The 15,699-nt window shown below is 34.4% G+C and overlaps 1 protein-coding gene across 6 annotated transcripts in view; it reads left to right on the top strand.

The window, feature by feature from the left end:
- Positions 1-14,945, top strand: part of LOC144373969 (transport and Golgi organization protein 1 homolog) — a 62,389-nt gene extending 47,444 nt beyond the window's left edge. For 4 of the 6 annotated variants that reach the window (XM_078036928.1, XM_078036930.1, XM_078036932.1 and 1 more), the window contains 16 exons: positions 928-999; positions 1,179-1,283; positions 1,927-2,049; positions 2,148-2,253; positions 3,266-3,321; positions 3,410-3,500; positions 3,672-3,810; positions 8,507-8,608; positions 9,477-9,537; positions 9,653-9,688; positions 9,765-9,832; positions 9,952-10,052; positions 10,234-10,371; positions 11,329-11,405; positions 12,985-13,135; positions 14,144-14,945. In XM_078036928.1, the coding sequence (XP_077893054.1) occupies positions 928-999; positions 1,179-1,283; positions 1,927-2,049; positions 2,148-2,253; positions 3,266-3,321; positions 3,410-3,500; positions 3,672-3,810; positions 8,507-8,608; positions 9,477-9,537; positions 9,653-9,688; positions 9,765-9,832; positions 9,952-10,052; positions 10,234-10,371; positions 11,329-11,405; positions 12,985-13,135; positions 14,144-14,421 (1,704 nt within the window). In that variant the 3' untranslated portion in view covers positions 14,422-14,945. The remainder of the gene's footprint in view (positions 1-927; positions 1,000-1,178; positions 1,284-1,926; positions 2,050-2,147; positions 2,254-3,265; positions 3,322-3,409; positions 3,501-3,671; positions 3,811-8,506; positions 8,609-9,476; positions 9,538-9,652; positions 9,689-9,764; positions 9,833-9,951; positions 10,053-10,233; positions 10,372-11,328; positions 11,406-12,984; positions 13,136-14,143) is intronic. The other 2 variants (XM_078036931.1, XM_078036929.1) reach the window with 2 other exon arrangements.
- Positions 14,946-15,699: the final 754 nt, after the last annotated feature.

Consider the following 15,699-nt stretch of genomic DNA (forward strand, 5'->3'; position numbering starts at 1 on the left):
GTGGAACTTTTAAGTACTGATACAACAACTTAAAACATTTTTACTTACATATTTCATTTTCAATTTCTATAAGTTTCTGTAATTACATAAAAGTTGCAAAAGATGGTAGAGAGTGTGTTCTGAAATATCCTACCCCAAGTAAGCTTGATCACCTAGCTGAGGTAGTATTTATCAGATTTCTACACTGTAAAAATTCTTTCCAATCCTTTTCATATTGTATTCTTTGGAAGTTACCATGCATAGCCCACAGTTAAAGTATGAAGAGTTACAAGCTCAGGATGCAGCTCATGGTAGAGCACTTGCCTAGCATGCATGAGGCCCAGGATTCAATCCCAGGCATTGCAAACAAAGATTGCAGATTTATGTCCACTTCCTTAAGGAGCAAGTATCTTTATAATTTTTTTGGAATTCTTCTGTATGTGAGATTAGTCTATTCTTCCTCAAATTTTATCATTTTTTACTTCAGATAAGAAAATTTTAAAAATGATCTTGGGAAATTTTTTTCTCTATCACTAGAAAAAAATTACTAATTTGAACTGGTTTACTTGAAACAGTAATTAATTAGTTAATTTTCTATGCTTTAAAACATTTTATTTACTTATTGCATTATGATTTTCTATACTTTGAACTTTTTTTCTGGTTATCTCATAAACAGTAAGGTTGTGGATGCCATGAAATATTTATGACTTCGTTTTCCTTCATCTCTTTCAGTTCTTGATTTTTTGCTTAGTCCAAAGCTGTATCCCCTGCATTTACCTGAAATGTAATGGGATGGCTTGACAAAAAATTTGTTGTGTTTATCTTTTTTAGTATATATATGTATGTGTACGTACACACCCACCCCCCCCACACACACACACATATATATATATCAGTATTTCTACTGAAATCCTAATGCATATTTTGTGTTCTGTTTTCACCTGGCAGATAATGGAAAATAAGAAATCTATAGAGAAGGTTAAAGATGTCATTTCAGTAAATACTTCTGAACTTTCAGAGGTAAAGCTGCCAACTATTGCTAACGGATATTAATACTACATCTTAGTTTTGTTGCGGACCAAAAATTTGAGGTGTGCTAAAATGTGCAAAAAATGAGAACTATATGATGTCTTGTTTGGGAAAGTATAACTTTGTTTCTTCTTTGGAATTAATTCACTAACTGTAGTGTTTTTCATTAGCTTCAAATTCTCCTTACTGAAGCTAAGCTTCGTGAAGAGAAGGTGAAGTTGAAATGCTGTCAGCTTCAGAAAGAAAATACCATGCTTAAGAAGGAGAAAGAGCAGGTAAAGAAAATTTTATGTCATACATAATGTAAACTAGAGAAGTGAATATCATTATCTTGTATCTTTCTTGGATCTGTTTCTGAGGTAAGGAATTTTCATGTAGTACCTTTTCTAGATATGCAAAGTTTAAACAATGCTCCCCAAATTGAGTGCATATATATGGTCTCCATCTGTTTTGGATTTTTGGATTATTGCTTTCCTTATCAAATGTCAATCAGTTATTAACTTGCATAGCCTCAAAGAAACTTTTTAAACCAGAAAATTAAGTATTTTATGATCCTCTTTTGAATAGTTACTGATTCACCGGCCAAGGGAAGATTACATGATAAGGAATCTAAATTTAGGAGACAGTCATATGTGCCCAGCCATTCCTGCTGGAGATAAATTATTTGAATTGGCAGCAATTTTCTGGGGAATGCAATAAACAGGGTCAACTTCCTGATAGCTCTGATGTTCTTACTGCAGCTGTGAGAGTTGGGGCCACTCTGCCCTCTTCCTTAACCAAGGTCTCAACCCCCTCGATTGAGGCAGGCCACCGAGGAGTATTGCTCTCTATTTCTTTGTTTAAGTCTTGTAGTCCTGATATATCCAGTGCAGAAACCCCTCCCTAACCCATAGGAATTCATGTGTTTTGACTTTTCAGTTGCAGCAGGAAGTAAAAGACTGGAGTACATCACACGCTGAGCTCAGTGAACAAATGAAATCATTTGAGAAGACCCAGAAAGATTTACAAGTAGCTCTTAGTCAAAAAGATGATACTATTAATGTAAGTTTATACTCCAAATACATGTTTCATCTCATGAATTCTCCTGAAATCTTCTGAATTAAAATCGAGAGTCTTCCAACCTTTTGCTTCTTTTCTAGGCTTTGACTAATCACATCAAACAGTTGAATCTGTTTCAATGTGAATCTGAATCTGAGGATCAAAGTCGAGATGAGTCAGATGAATTAACCAATGGAGAGTTAGCAGGTAAGATCAGTCTCAGTGAGGTTGAATCCTTTTTTGCTTTCCTGTCTTTAATTAAGTATACAGATGCCACTTTTCAGCTGGCTTAATTTTTTCTTAAGCTTCAGGGTTGTAGACACATATCACTGGATCTATAGATATGTCTGTTGCATTGGCAGAGGTGGGTTGTTGGGGTATAATGTAGCAATAGGCATGTGAAGAACACTGACTTTTTCTATCCTATTGAAAACTAGTAAGTACACTGCAGCTACAATAGTCATATCCTATACCTCTAAGTATTGAACATTGTACAGTAAGAGAAATTTATTTCTTAACTTATGCAGATGATACTTGATTTTGATACTCATCATCTCTATGGCTCTGTGGTTTTAAGTCCACAGTCAGTCTTAAGAGTCCGGAGGTAGTTGGAACCATAAACTAAGGCTGTGAGAACAGAGGCTAGAGACTATCAGAAAGCTAGAGAGGGAGTGTAACAGTGTTTACTGATGAGGAAAATATTTCCAGATGTTTTCTCCCAAGTTGGATATTGCTTACATAGCAAGTATTTCAAACCACACCTGGTAGTAGATTCAGGGAGAAAATAGAGGATTGAATCTTTCTAAACAAGACACTTATTGCCCGGGTGAAGATAGATCTGAGAGAGTAGAAAAGCTTTTATCTTACAAGAATAGCATAGATAACATTTTAGTTGTGCAAACTAGAAATTCACTTTTTTTTTAAGACAGACACAGTACTTTTATTTATTTTTATGCTGAGGATCAAACTCAGTGCCTCACACATGCTAGGTGAGCACTCTACCACTGAGCCACAACCCCTGTCTGAAATTCACCTCTCTCTTTTTTTTTTTAAATCTAAGCTTGCAATTCTCTTAAAAGTCATTAGTCTAATCAGTATAATTATTTAATTGATTTTTTTCTTCCAGTGTTTGAACACAATCATTCTTTAGTTTAGGGAAGTTAGGAGAATATAGAGTTAAAAGTAAGGAAAGAAAAAGCTAAAGTCTTTTGTTTTTTAGGTGATCGGAACGAGAAGATCAAAGATCAAATTAAGCAGATGATGGATGTCTCTCAGGTATAGTTCTTTGTAAGAGTCCCATAGTACCTGTGAATTCTTCCTGTGCCTCACTTTTAAGAATACCTCTCTTTTCTGCAATTTTTAGACAAAAACTACAATATCAGTAGTTGAAGAGGATCTAAAACTTTTACAACTTAAGCTAAGAGCCTCGATGTCCACAAAATGTAATCTAGAAGGTGGGTTCTTCTTGAGAAGAAATTGCCATGTTGGAAAGACTTAAAAATTTATTGAAAAGATAAAGAATGGCTTCTTGCTTTCATGCTTCTTACTTTTCTTGGCACTACTCCCTCAAACAAGTTCTTAAGTCCTTGTACACATATAGAGATAAGCTGTTTTATCCTTTACAGACCAAATAAAGAAATTAGAAAGTGACTGCAATTCACTACGGTCTTCTAAAGTTGGACTGGAAGAGGAATGCAAAACTCTTAGGCAGAAAGTGGAGATTTTAAATGAACTCTACCAGCAAAATGAGATGGCACTAAAAAAGTAAGATTTCCATTGTTTGTTATTGTTATCATTGTGTGAACTAACAGATAATTTTATCTAGTAGAGATTTGTCTTTTTTCCTTTGTTTTGTTTCCTATAAGTTGCATTTTTCTTTCCATCATCAGTCTTAAGAGTCCTGAGGTAGTTGGAACCATAAACTAAGGCTGTGAGGACATCGTAATCGATTGTCAAATTCATATGAAGGCAAGAAGTGGTAAACTGGTATTAACAGTCACTGATGTGGAAATACCTTTCAAAGATCTAGACCCTTTCTGTGATCCCACTATTTATTTTAATTTCCTTTCATTGTGATCAGTTATGTAATTCTAATATTTTGAACTTGTATCTCTAACTCTGGACCTTTAAAAATACTGAGTGTTTTGGAATGACATGTTTTAGTAGAATAAAAACTTCAAAAAGGAATAATATTTACTAATTGATGGTACAAGTTTTGGACTTGAGTATCTCAGATGTTCACACTAAAAATTGAACTGTGGCAAGGATTTTAGGAGTTACGATTACAGAAGTACTTGTTTGTAGTATATATTTATATATTAATCTTCTCAGTGTGGAGCTAGTTATTTTTTGGAAGTTCATTTGAAGTTTTTAATCCACAAAATACTTGAATTCTCTAAAAATAGTTTTTTTGTGTGTCAGATTTTATTTGTTTGCACCTGATTTATTAACAAGATATATATATATCTTGTTAAAGCAAAGACAGACCTTCTTATAGACCTAACTATTTTTAGGTATTTTGACTTCTGTTGCCTAATTAATGCATTAAATATTGAAACCTTTCCATTAACTTTTCTAAAATTCTGTGATCTCCAAGCGACCTTTTTAGAATCTCAAATTTTTGTTCAGGCCAGTTCTAAATGCCTGGCCTGTTTCAAAGAAACATTTCTCATTTTATCATTTTTTTTTTTCAAAAGAACACTTGTTTTCTCTGTCCCTACTAGTAATATGAATGACCTAAATGGCAATTAATTTTCTTTGTAATGCAGTTAAATTGTAGCACTATTTTCCTCAACTCCTCCAAAATTCATTCAGTCATCATCTGTGGTTTGTACTCTTTTTTTTCTCATCCCCAGGTACTATGTTAGTTCATGCCTGTGTCATCTTTTCTGTTTCTAACCTAGGTCATCTGTCTTCATTCTCCATTATTTATATTTTTATATAATTTATTTCAAATTCTTAGTAATTTTCTCTATAGCCGCTTGAGTGGACTTTCTAAAATATAAGTCTGTCCATGTCAATATGTGCCTGTGGTTTATGAAGAATTTGCTTTCTATTTGATGACCTGTTCTTTTTTTCTTCCTTGTATCTTTTTAATAGTTTAAATATTTTTAATTATTTTCCTCATCACCTGTATAAGCTTGATGTAATCATAAATTATAATGGAATTATAATTATATAATTATAATTATAATTTTATTCATCTTCTCATAATTTAAAGGCCTTGGTATATATTCTGGATTTAATAAAAACCTGACATAGATTAATAGGTTTATTACTTGTTTTTATGGGCTTTAAGTAGCTCCTGAATCAGATAACTGTTGTGGCATCGTATGTTAGTACTTCATATACTGTGAACTCCACAAGATATTCATTCAATTTATACACATATTTAAAGTTTCTGTAGTTCTGCATTCTACACTGTTGGTTTCTTATTTGAAATTATTTTCATTCTATTTGAACATTGTCCTTTAATGATAGATTTGATTAGTGTATCAAAGTAGTACAAGGATAAACAGAGAATAGTATTTTATCCACTAAATATTGCTACCTTTATAATCTGTATTAGGTTGACATGAACTTCATGATTAGAGTTAAAACCAGTTTCCATTTTTAAAGGATCTTTCTTTTGGCTACTGAATTTTGACTGTTACTTAGTTTTAGCAATTTGAAAATATCCAATTAATTACCATCTGTTTTAATTTTTTTTCTTTAAGGAGTCCATTATCATTGTTGTTTGGTCTTATCTCCCTCCCCTAATTCCTGTAGTCATTTCTCTCTTTTTTTAACAGTTGTATTGGGAAGTGCCTAGGTGTAGTTTTCCCCACCCCACCCACTTTTTCCTCTTGCAGTTATGTTGCTTGGGACCATTAAACATTTCTTGAATTTTCGAGTCTTTTTCTAAATGTTGATTTTACCTCATTCTCTCTTCTGATTATAATAATGCATATTAGAATTTGATTTCCCCTGCCTCCTACATTCTGGATTTACTTCTTCTGGATATTTTCTTCTGACCTGTCTTAAAAGCGGTAGGATTTATTTTACTTCCCAAATCTGTTGTTAAAATCATTCATTGAGTTTAGGATTTTAAAAAGTTCAGGGTTTAAAATATTATTTTAGTTGTAGATGGACATAATATTTTATTTTATTTTTTATAGGATTTTTTTAAGAGAGAGAGAAAGATAATTTTAATATTTATTTTTTAGTTTTTGGCGGACACAACATCTTTGTTTGTATGTGGTGCTGAGGATTGAACCCGGGCTGCACACATGCCAGACGAGCGCCTTACTGCTTGAGCCACATCCCCAGCCCGACACAATATTTTATTTATTTTATGTGGTGTTGAGGACTGATCCCAGTGCCCCACACATGTGGGGCACGTGCTTCACCACTGAGCCACAACCCCAGTCCTATTTCAGTACTACAGCTCAAACCCAGGACCTTGAGCCATGTGCTCTACTATTGAGCTACCTCCCCAGACTCCTTGCTCTTTCTCATAAGGGACTAGTGTCTTACTGCTTTCCAAGCTATCTTTAATCTCATCATTCTGCCTCTGCCTCCAAGTATCTTCGACTGTATGTAGGTTACCACACCCAACTATTTCTTGGTTTTATAGTTTCTAATCCTTTGACAAAATTCATAATCTTTTTTTTCCTCTTTTGTGGTGCTGGGGTTTGAACTCAGAGCCTTGTGCATGCAAGGCAGCACTCTACCAACTAAACTATATTCCCAGACCTGAAATTCATAATCTTGACTTTACTTTTTTGACTATATAAAGCACAGTGATTTTAAAACATGTGCGGTTAACCCCATTAGGTGGTTTCCTTTTCTGTGGGATTTTTCTCACAGAATTTTGTCTTATGGAGTGTCTGGTCAGTTTTGATTGGCTAACATTGTTGTGATAATTATACATGAAATTTGAGGACTAAGATGAAGTTATCTTCTTATAGAAAAGTGTTGAGGTTACTTGAGTAAGATTGTCACTTCAAACTTAGTCAGCAATTAAGATAATTCAAAAATGACTTGTCTTTCCAATGTTTCAGTATTGTTCCTTTTGGATTTTTTGCCTGTTCATCACTTAAGTGTGCAGTACTTTCTAATCTAAACTCAAAGGCTAGGGCTTTTATTAAGGGTCCCTTTATTTGTAGCCCCAAACACTTCTTTTTTCCTCTAAGCCCAGGAATTTGATGAAGGCTTAGTTCAGACTCATTATATCTTTGTGTTATCTTCAATATGTGGGTAAACCTAGGAGAAAAGTACCTTAAAGTGCCAGCTTTACTTGTAATTCTGAGATTCCTTTTTCTAATGGATCTTGGCCACATACATATATCTTCACTACCTTTTTAGCTTGTATCCTTTCAAACACAATTTTATATTCTTATAAAGATGTTTTGATTGTTCTTAGTGCTCTCAGACTAACTCTTTGGTAATTGGAAACAAAATTCTCTCTGTCCTTCAAGATTCAGTTTTCTCCATATTCCTTCTTAAGCCAGTGGGGAAAATTATTATATTCCTTTAGGCGTCATTTATACCTGAAACAGTGAGCTCTTTTATTCTTTAGCATCTTACAAGGTAACTAGTATATTATAGCCACTCATAAAATACTTGCTAAAGAATTAAATGAGAAGCTATATAAGAATATATAATCCCCTTTTTCTATTTGGTATCAATAATCCTTTTTTACTATAGTTTTTCTGATTTATGGAAAATTAAGTTTCAAGTTAATTATCTTTTGAATTGGAACTATGGTTAAAGTAGTACAAGGATAGCAGAAAATAGTATTTTTAAAATCATTAAATGTGGCTACCTTTGTCTCAGTAGATGAACATCTTGAGTTTCATGATCAGAGTTAAAACTTGTCAGTAGATAATACTCTGATGGTGGGTCAGTTTGGCTTCTTTTTCTGGTTGACAGACATTATCAAAACTCAGATTTGTCTTTTTGCTTAATTGCAATTCTTTTGAAATATATATCTAAAGTGTGAAAAATGTTCTGTGGCTAATTGCATAGCTAAAAGACATATTCTAGAAGATTTTTTGTGACTATATCTTTATTATGGTACCAGTCTTGGATTGAGAAAAGAGTTCCTCCATGACAAAGATATACTTAGTGTCCTACCCATGGCAGAAACGAGAAAAGAATTATCCCTTGCTTTATCCTAATATGTTTAATTATGTTAGGTTTATCAGTCCTGATCTTCCACATTGAAGTAAAGTGAGTTTTTATTATCTTACACACAGGAGACTTGCCCTTGGGGCACATGTTGTTTTCACATTTATTTTATTTACTGGTAAATAGAGAATTAAGAGGAAAAATTAGAAAATGTAAGTGATTTGCCAGAGTTTGATTTACAAAATTGCAGGTTTGAATTCTTATTTTATGTGCCTAAGCATTTTATAGAATTGTGGGAAGTGATATTCACAGAGAGAAACTTTTGATTTGATAACTGGCTTTATTTTAGGAAAGTGAGCCAAGAAGAATATGAGAGACTAGAAAAAGAGCAGCGGCTGTCAGCTGCAGATGAAAAGGTGGTTTCCGCTGTACAGGAAGTTAAAAATTACAAGTGAGTTTAGTTTCTAAAGGAGGGTGTCAATGTCTAATAAACTAGTGGTGGCTTTCTTTTTTAATCTTTTTTTACATTATGTAGATAGAAGAAAATAGCATGGAAGTATAAATAACGAGAGTATATGAATACATTCAATTCACACAGGAGAAAAAATAAATTTCAACTTTACAAATGAAAAATGTTAACAAAAATTTACTTATACCCAATGGGCAAGACCATAGGAAACTTGGTCAATGCAAATAGTTCTGGGGGTTTTGCATGTTGTAGTAATTCTTTAAGAAATCAGTTTGCTGTGTGATGTATCAAGACCCACAAAAGTGTGGCATTTGATAGACCTTGGAAATCTTTTATGGATATAATTTGAAAAAAAGAAAAAAAGTTTTAAGGAGGAAGATATTTCTAGCAGAATTACTTGAGAACACACTGATGAACAGTTAAGGAAATTATAATTTATCATTCAGAATCTCTAGCAATTAAATGATAAAGAAGTTATTAGTATTGGGTCTTTATTTTATTTTATTTATTTATTTATTTGTTTTTGGTGCTTTACTACTAAGCTACATCCTTAGACCTTTTTTTTTTTTTTTTTTTACTTTGAGACAGGGTCTCAGTTGCATAGGTTCCCACTTAATTGCTGAGACTGACCTCGAACTTGTGATCCTCCTGCCTCAGCTTCCCAATCATTGGGATTACTGGCATGTGGCATTGCACCTGGCCTGTAGTATTAGTTTTGATCACACTGGATTCATATAACTATAGAAATGTTTTTCTTATGTATGATAAAGTCTTTAAAAGTATAGCTGATGGAATAAAGGGAAAATGGTCAGAAATGTTTCAAATGTTATTCAATTGTTGTAATTCTTAGGCGGAGAATTGAAGAGATGGAAGAAGCATTACAGAAAACCAAGCACTCGTTTACAAACCAGGTAGTAATTAATACTGTCCTGTAGTTGCAGAATTTCTTGATATCTAATACAGACAATTATAGGCTATTATAATGAGTCCCTAAAAACATATTTTTTAATGTATTGTCTTTTTCAGATTGCTATGCATGAGAAGAAAGCTCATGATAATTGGGTAAGATTTTTTCCCCCTTTTCTTTATTTTGTGCATAGCCTACTGCAACTGAATTTGAATATTTTCTCTTTAATAGCTCAAAGCTCATTCTGCAGAAAGAGCTATAGCTGAAGAGAAAAGGGAAGTTGCTAATTTGAGACAGAAGTATGTGATTTTGGTATCTTCCTATATGTTTTATAGTGTTTTAAGGTTATGCTAGATATTATCTATGAAGGAATAGATTGCTGTTTCATAATTCAGTCCATTCTTTCTCAATATTCAAGACTATTGGAAATGACCCAAAAGATCGCAGTGCGTCAAGATGAACCCGGGATTGTAAAACCTATGCTGGGAAGACCAGATTTACAAAATCCTCCTCAGAGAGGTAGGGGGCACTTTGTAAAAGGAGCTATTTTATTTCTTGGTGCAGAATGTATGTAAATTACTTTTTATTTCTGTGTGTAATGGTTATGAAATAATCTGAATGATTTGCTAAAGCAGGAGGTGAGGGTTGGTGTCAGGGAGAAGGCTGCCTTAAAGTAGTAACACGGCATTGTTTTCTTTAGGTCCACTGATCCATAATGGCTCTTTTGGTCCATCCCCCATGAATGGTGGAGAATGTTCCCCTCCACTGACAGCAGAGCCAGCTGGGAGACCTCCTTCTGCTACTCTTAATCAAAAAGATATGCCTAGAAATGGATTTGGTGAGCATTCACATGTTGCTTTATAGTAAACTGCTTCAAGGTTTTTTTTTTTCCCCTTTTGAATATTCTAATGAAAACATTGAATTTGGGCCTGTACAATATATAGAAGATAATTTCTTACTTTATCTTAGTGAATGTTTTCTGGAAAATCTGTTCTAGAATAGAAAACATTTTTTTTTTCCTGGAGGTCCCTGTATTGTTTTTTTCTTTTAAATTTTACACTGCGAAGTGTAAACCTTTATCTTTAAATTAAATCTCTATGGTGTTCCTTTCCCAAATATTATAAAAGCCTTAAACTTTATGTAGCATACATATTTCCAACATGAAATACTGAATCTTATTTCAAATTCTAAATAGGACTGTAGTCTTGGTAAGATTGGAAGTCAGGTTATACAGACTAAAGAAAAGCCAGCCTACACATACTTTAAGTCTATAGCTTAAAGTTTAGGACCAGTACTTATTAATCTCCTGTTCTATCAACCCAAGGCAGTTCTTTATTTTACTTAAGTCTCTTCATAAATTGTGATTTACGTATTGGGCAACCCATTTAAAAAATATTTTTAATTGTAGATGGACATGATATCTTTATTTATTTTTTAAATGTGTGCTGAGAATCAAACCCAGTGCCTCACACATGCTAGGCAAACACTCTACAACTGAGCTATGACACCAACCCCTGGGCAACCCATTTTTCATGTTGCTTTCTAGTTATTGTTGAATCCTGACCTGTCCACCAGTGGTTTATTTCTTCTGAAAAATACATACAAGGGCTCTGATCTTTCTTTCCCAAGGTCAATGGATGGACCTTTACCTCGTACTGGTCTTCTGAGGCATCTAGGAAACCCGTTGCCTCTGGTAAAGGGACCAAGTAATTTCAAAGAATCTGTAATTGTGGATGGAGGATTTTTATTCTTTTCATGTTAGAATAGTCTGAATCCATTCTTTGATCTCTAACAGACTCAGGATGTGGTCCAGCTCACATGAACAGCAGCTCCAGAAGTTCTTCTCCAGCTAAGGTGACGAATGAGGGCAAGGTAAGTTCTGTAGTTACTGTGAATCATGTGGTCATGCAGGAACATGTAGCTTTCCTACAGTACTTGCTCTTTGCTTTATCCTTCTTTGTGTTCTATTTGTACTATCCCATTTGTTTTTTAAAAAGCAAACTGTTCCCCAAGAACCTGAGACCCCCTCAGTCTCCACCCTTACTTCTTTGACTGAGCATCCAGTTGGAGTAAGTACTTAGAGGTTGAGAACTGAATTGGGTTTTATTCTGTGCATTTATGGGAAGGATATTCAGAGCATGACACTGATCTTGTTTGCTTTAAACTGCATGCAATATTGAGCTTACTTTTCTCTTTAACTTGGGAATGTTGCTTAAGTGTGTACAACTATAATGAACTACAGAATGTGAAAAGTTATCACTCTAACTTTATATGGTGTTTTGTGTTGAATGTTCTAAGGCAAAGTAAATTCATTATAAATTATATAATTCATCATTTTTATTTTTGTTTGGAAGAATGTTATTTAAGAATTCCTGCATTTGTGCAAACCCTATTTTGAGTGATTTGAATTAGATTGGTATCAGATTTTCTGTGAAACAATGATCATCTGAAATGACTTCTTGAGCCAGTCCCAAGAAATGGTCTCATTTGTTCACATAAGTGTATTCTCTTGTAACTGTGTTGCTATTATATCTGGTAGGTCTTCTGCAGCTCTATAATAAAATAAATTTTTAATTGTTTAGTTTCAAACCCACTACTCATAGGAAATGATAAATCAATATCTCAAATGGTGTACAGTAAATGAAAGTAAATATTAAAGGCTTGTCTTCCTAATTTGTGTATATAGCACTGTGATGGAAAATACTTCTCAAGTTCCAGTGTATATATATTCCTGGAATATACATCTCTGGAGAAATCTAAGGGCAGCTTAGATAAGACCCCAAACCCCTTTGTAGTAGAAGATTTAAAAGAGAGCAAAGACCCATTGTTAGAGAGGAATAGAGGTGGGAAAAGCATGGCTTGGAGGCAAACCTGGGATTGAGTTCTTTAATATGCAGTGTGGCCTTCAACAAATTATGATATCCCATTTGCTTTTGTTCCCTCTTATTTAAAACAAGACAGTCTACTTAAAGATCTCAGAGGTTGAATAATATATGAAAGACTTACTGAAGATATAGTAGAATAGTAGCTATTATTACATGAGTAGAGAATGGATTTTTCATTTTATTCTGTTCATTCTTAATATGGAAGTAATGAGCTATTGTGATGAAAGGGAAGTGATGGGGATGGGGGGACTCCCTTTGAAATAGATTGTAGTGAATACAGCATGACATACTGGTCAGAAATCACCTCTGTTAATAACCCCTGCCAGTCCTCTTGCCTTTCCCTTTCCTGTGCAGATATAATCAGTAACAAACTGCTCCCTCTTGTGGCATCCTTCCAACTTCTGTAAGCTGTCAGTGGGAATACACAGGAGGGGTGGGTAGAGTTTTGTTGCACTGATGGTGTTCTCTGGACAGGTTTTGGGTTTTAGCTTTTATAGGTATTGGTACTTTGTCTTAATACATAGGAATTTTAAAACTTTTAACTGCTTTCAAATCTTAAATTGCAGGTTCATATGGCTATGAAAGGGCCCCCTCCTTTCTCAGGGGTACCCTTCATGGGACCCCCGATGGGACGGCCTCCACCACCTCCCATTTGGTATGGACCGCCACTTCAGCTCGGTGGGCCTTTTGGGCCTCGGCCAATTCCTCCACCATTTGGTATGATGATCTGAAAAGTAGTGATTGACTTATAAATCACATTCATCTTCCACTTCTATTGCTTGCTAAAACAGTTGGTTGCTATCTCAGGTCTTAACAATGAAAGGATAAAGCTGAGTACATTTTAACTTTTCCTCCAGTTTTCTGGGACATATGGGACACTACATAATCTTATACTGAGATAGGCAATAGCTATCTCTCATAGACAAGGATAAGGGGCTATATATAGAAAAGCCAGAAATATTACTTCTGCAGATGTTTGTTGAAAATCTGTTGATATGCACTGCAATAGATGGAAAGGTGGATGAGACGCATGCCATAACTTAAAATTTTGTCACAGATATGAAAATCCTATAACATAAAGTTTGTAATCACCCATAATGGAAGCATAAGCAATAGGTTATAGAATATAGAAAAGGAAAAGTCAAACCCTCCTTACCTTGAAAAAAGTCAGAGGGAAGTGTTAAAGAGGATTTAACAGTGACCTAATAAATGTTCCTGGTTTAATTAGGTGGCTGTGGAAGGCCTTTTCCAGGAGGGCATGCGTGCACCTTGATTCTGATGGCATGTGTAAAGTCCATGCTGAAATACTTCATGAATTTTTAATGGATACAGTAATAGATAGTGAGATTTCCTTTTATCAAAATTTCTTTGATGTAGTAAAGTTCTTATTTCATAATCTATCATCTTGTCATGGTAATACTTCCAAATATAAATGGAGCTCTTGTGAGATAGAAATAATTCTGCAATTATATAGTAGGGAAAGAAAAAAGACAAGCCTGGAGCTAGGTAGAGCCATGTTAAATCCTTAATATGTTGCTTCATGGCTGGTTGGTCAAAGGCTATAACCTAAACTTGTTCCATCTCAGTTTGCCTCATCTGGCAAGTCAGGATGTTCACCAGCTGATGTTCTAGGCTTGGGAGAAATTAAAGACTATATTAACATACTTGAAATCACCCTAGTTCAGAAATTTCTGGTATTTACATAACTTCCTTTTTATTTTCCAGGTCCTGGTATGCGTCCACCAATAGGCTTCAGAGAATATGCACCAGGTGTTACACCTGGAAAATGGGATTTGCCTTTTGACCCTCGTGATTTTTTTCCAGGACCTGCACCAGCACCATTTAGACCTTTAGGCTCATTTGGCCCAAGAGAGTACTTCATTCCTGGTGCCCCATTACCACCTCCAACTCATGGTCCCCAAGACTATGGGCCACCACCTGCTGCAAAAGACTTAATGCCTTCAGGCTTTAAAGATGAAACTCCACCTAATTCTCAAGAGTAGTGAGGGCTGTTCACAGGGCTTAAAAACAGGGCCCATAAAATTAACCTCTGACACTTAGAGTTAAAGGATTATTGGCTTCAAAATATAAAAGTTTATTTTAAATGGTTTATGTTTTCAGAATGAAGCTGCCTTGGCGCAGTATACATTTTGAGCCAAAATATTTTCCCCCTAAATATCCCCCACTTAAGCTAGAGTATCCTTCCAATTTAAAAATGTGCAATAAGGAATACCTTTGTTTTAGTTAATGTAGCATATACAATTGCTAAATGATTTAGAATGTCATAATTATGGACATTTCCTGTGGAAATGCTTTAAGAACATGTATTTCCATTATCCTATTATTAGTGTATTCCAGTTGATAACAGAGAAATGGTGTTTTATAAGCTTGATTTTTTTTTCTCTTTCAATATCTGGTCGCAGAGACTGTTGGGCTAAAAATGTTTACTCAAAGATCATAAACATCATTTTCCTTCTTGCTGAAGTTCTTTGTTGTAATAGTTCATAAAAATTGTTTATTAATATTTCCCAAGTGTCTGTTGATTCATTGGATCGTCATGAGATTTTGTGCCATTGGGGAAGCATGTAAACGCACTCTCAGAACTGAAGATAGTGACTTGGCAGCATATTCCCTGTTGCTCACTGTTAAGGAGGCTGGACCTTGGTCAACTGTGGACTTCTACAGAGGATTTCTTTTACTTGTGAGAAGTCTTGTGGCTCTATTTTTGTAGCACATTCATGTACTTTTTTCTAACCACTGTCCATGTGAGAATGCTTTTCTGAGAATGAGTTTACATTTGTAGCAAGAGCTACTGCTTTTGCCATTATTGCATTGTAACAGTAAAATATAAGGTGGTATGTTGTGTCTATAAAAAATAAGGAAATTTCTTTTTAAAAATGTACACAACACACTCTTCTCTTTCCCATACCTTCCCACTGATTTTCAAGGAATATGATAAAAAAATTAGAAAAGTATAATCCTCTAAGAATGAATGAAACTCTAAGGCTTATAATGTCTTTACTCAGCAACTACGGGCTGAATTAAATTCTTTTTTTTTTTTTTGATAGATACTCAAACATATTTTATTTAAAAAACAATTAAAGCAAGTCCTGGATCTGTAACTACTGTCTTTAAAACAATGTTTCTAAGAACTAGCTCTCCAGAACTGTAATTTTAATTACGGCAATTTTAAGAGTACATTTTAAGAGGTTTAAGATTTAAATAAAATTATAAAAGCCTGATACTTTTGTTTACTGCTAGACCATATTCTTCCATTCTTT

Source organism: Ictidomys tridecemlineatus, unplaced genomic scaffold, assembly GCF_052094955.1.
Source record: "Ictidomys tridecemlineatus isolate mIctTri1 unplaced genomic scaffold, mIctTri1.hap1 Scaffold_54, whole genome shotgun sequence".
Lineage (NCBI taxonomy): Eukaryota > Metazoa > Chordata > Mammalia > Rodentia > Sciuridae > Ictidomys > Ictidomys tridecemlineatus.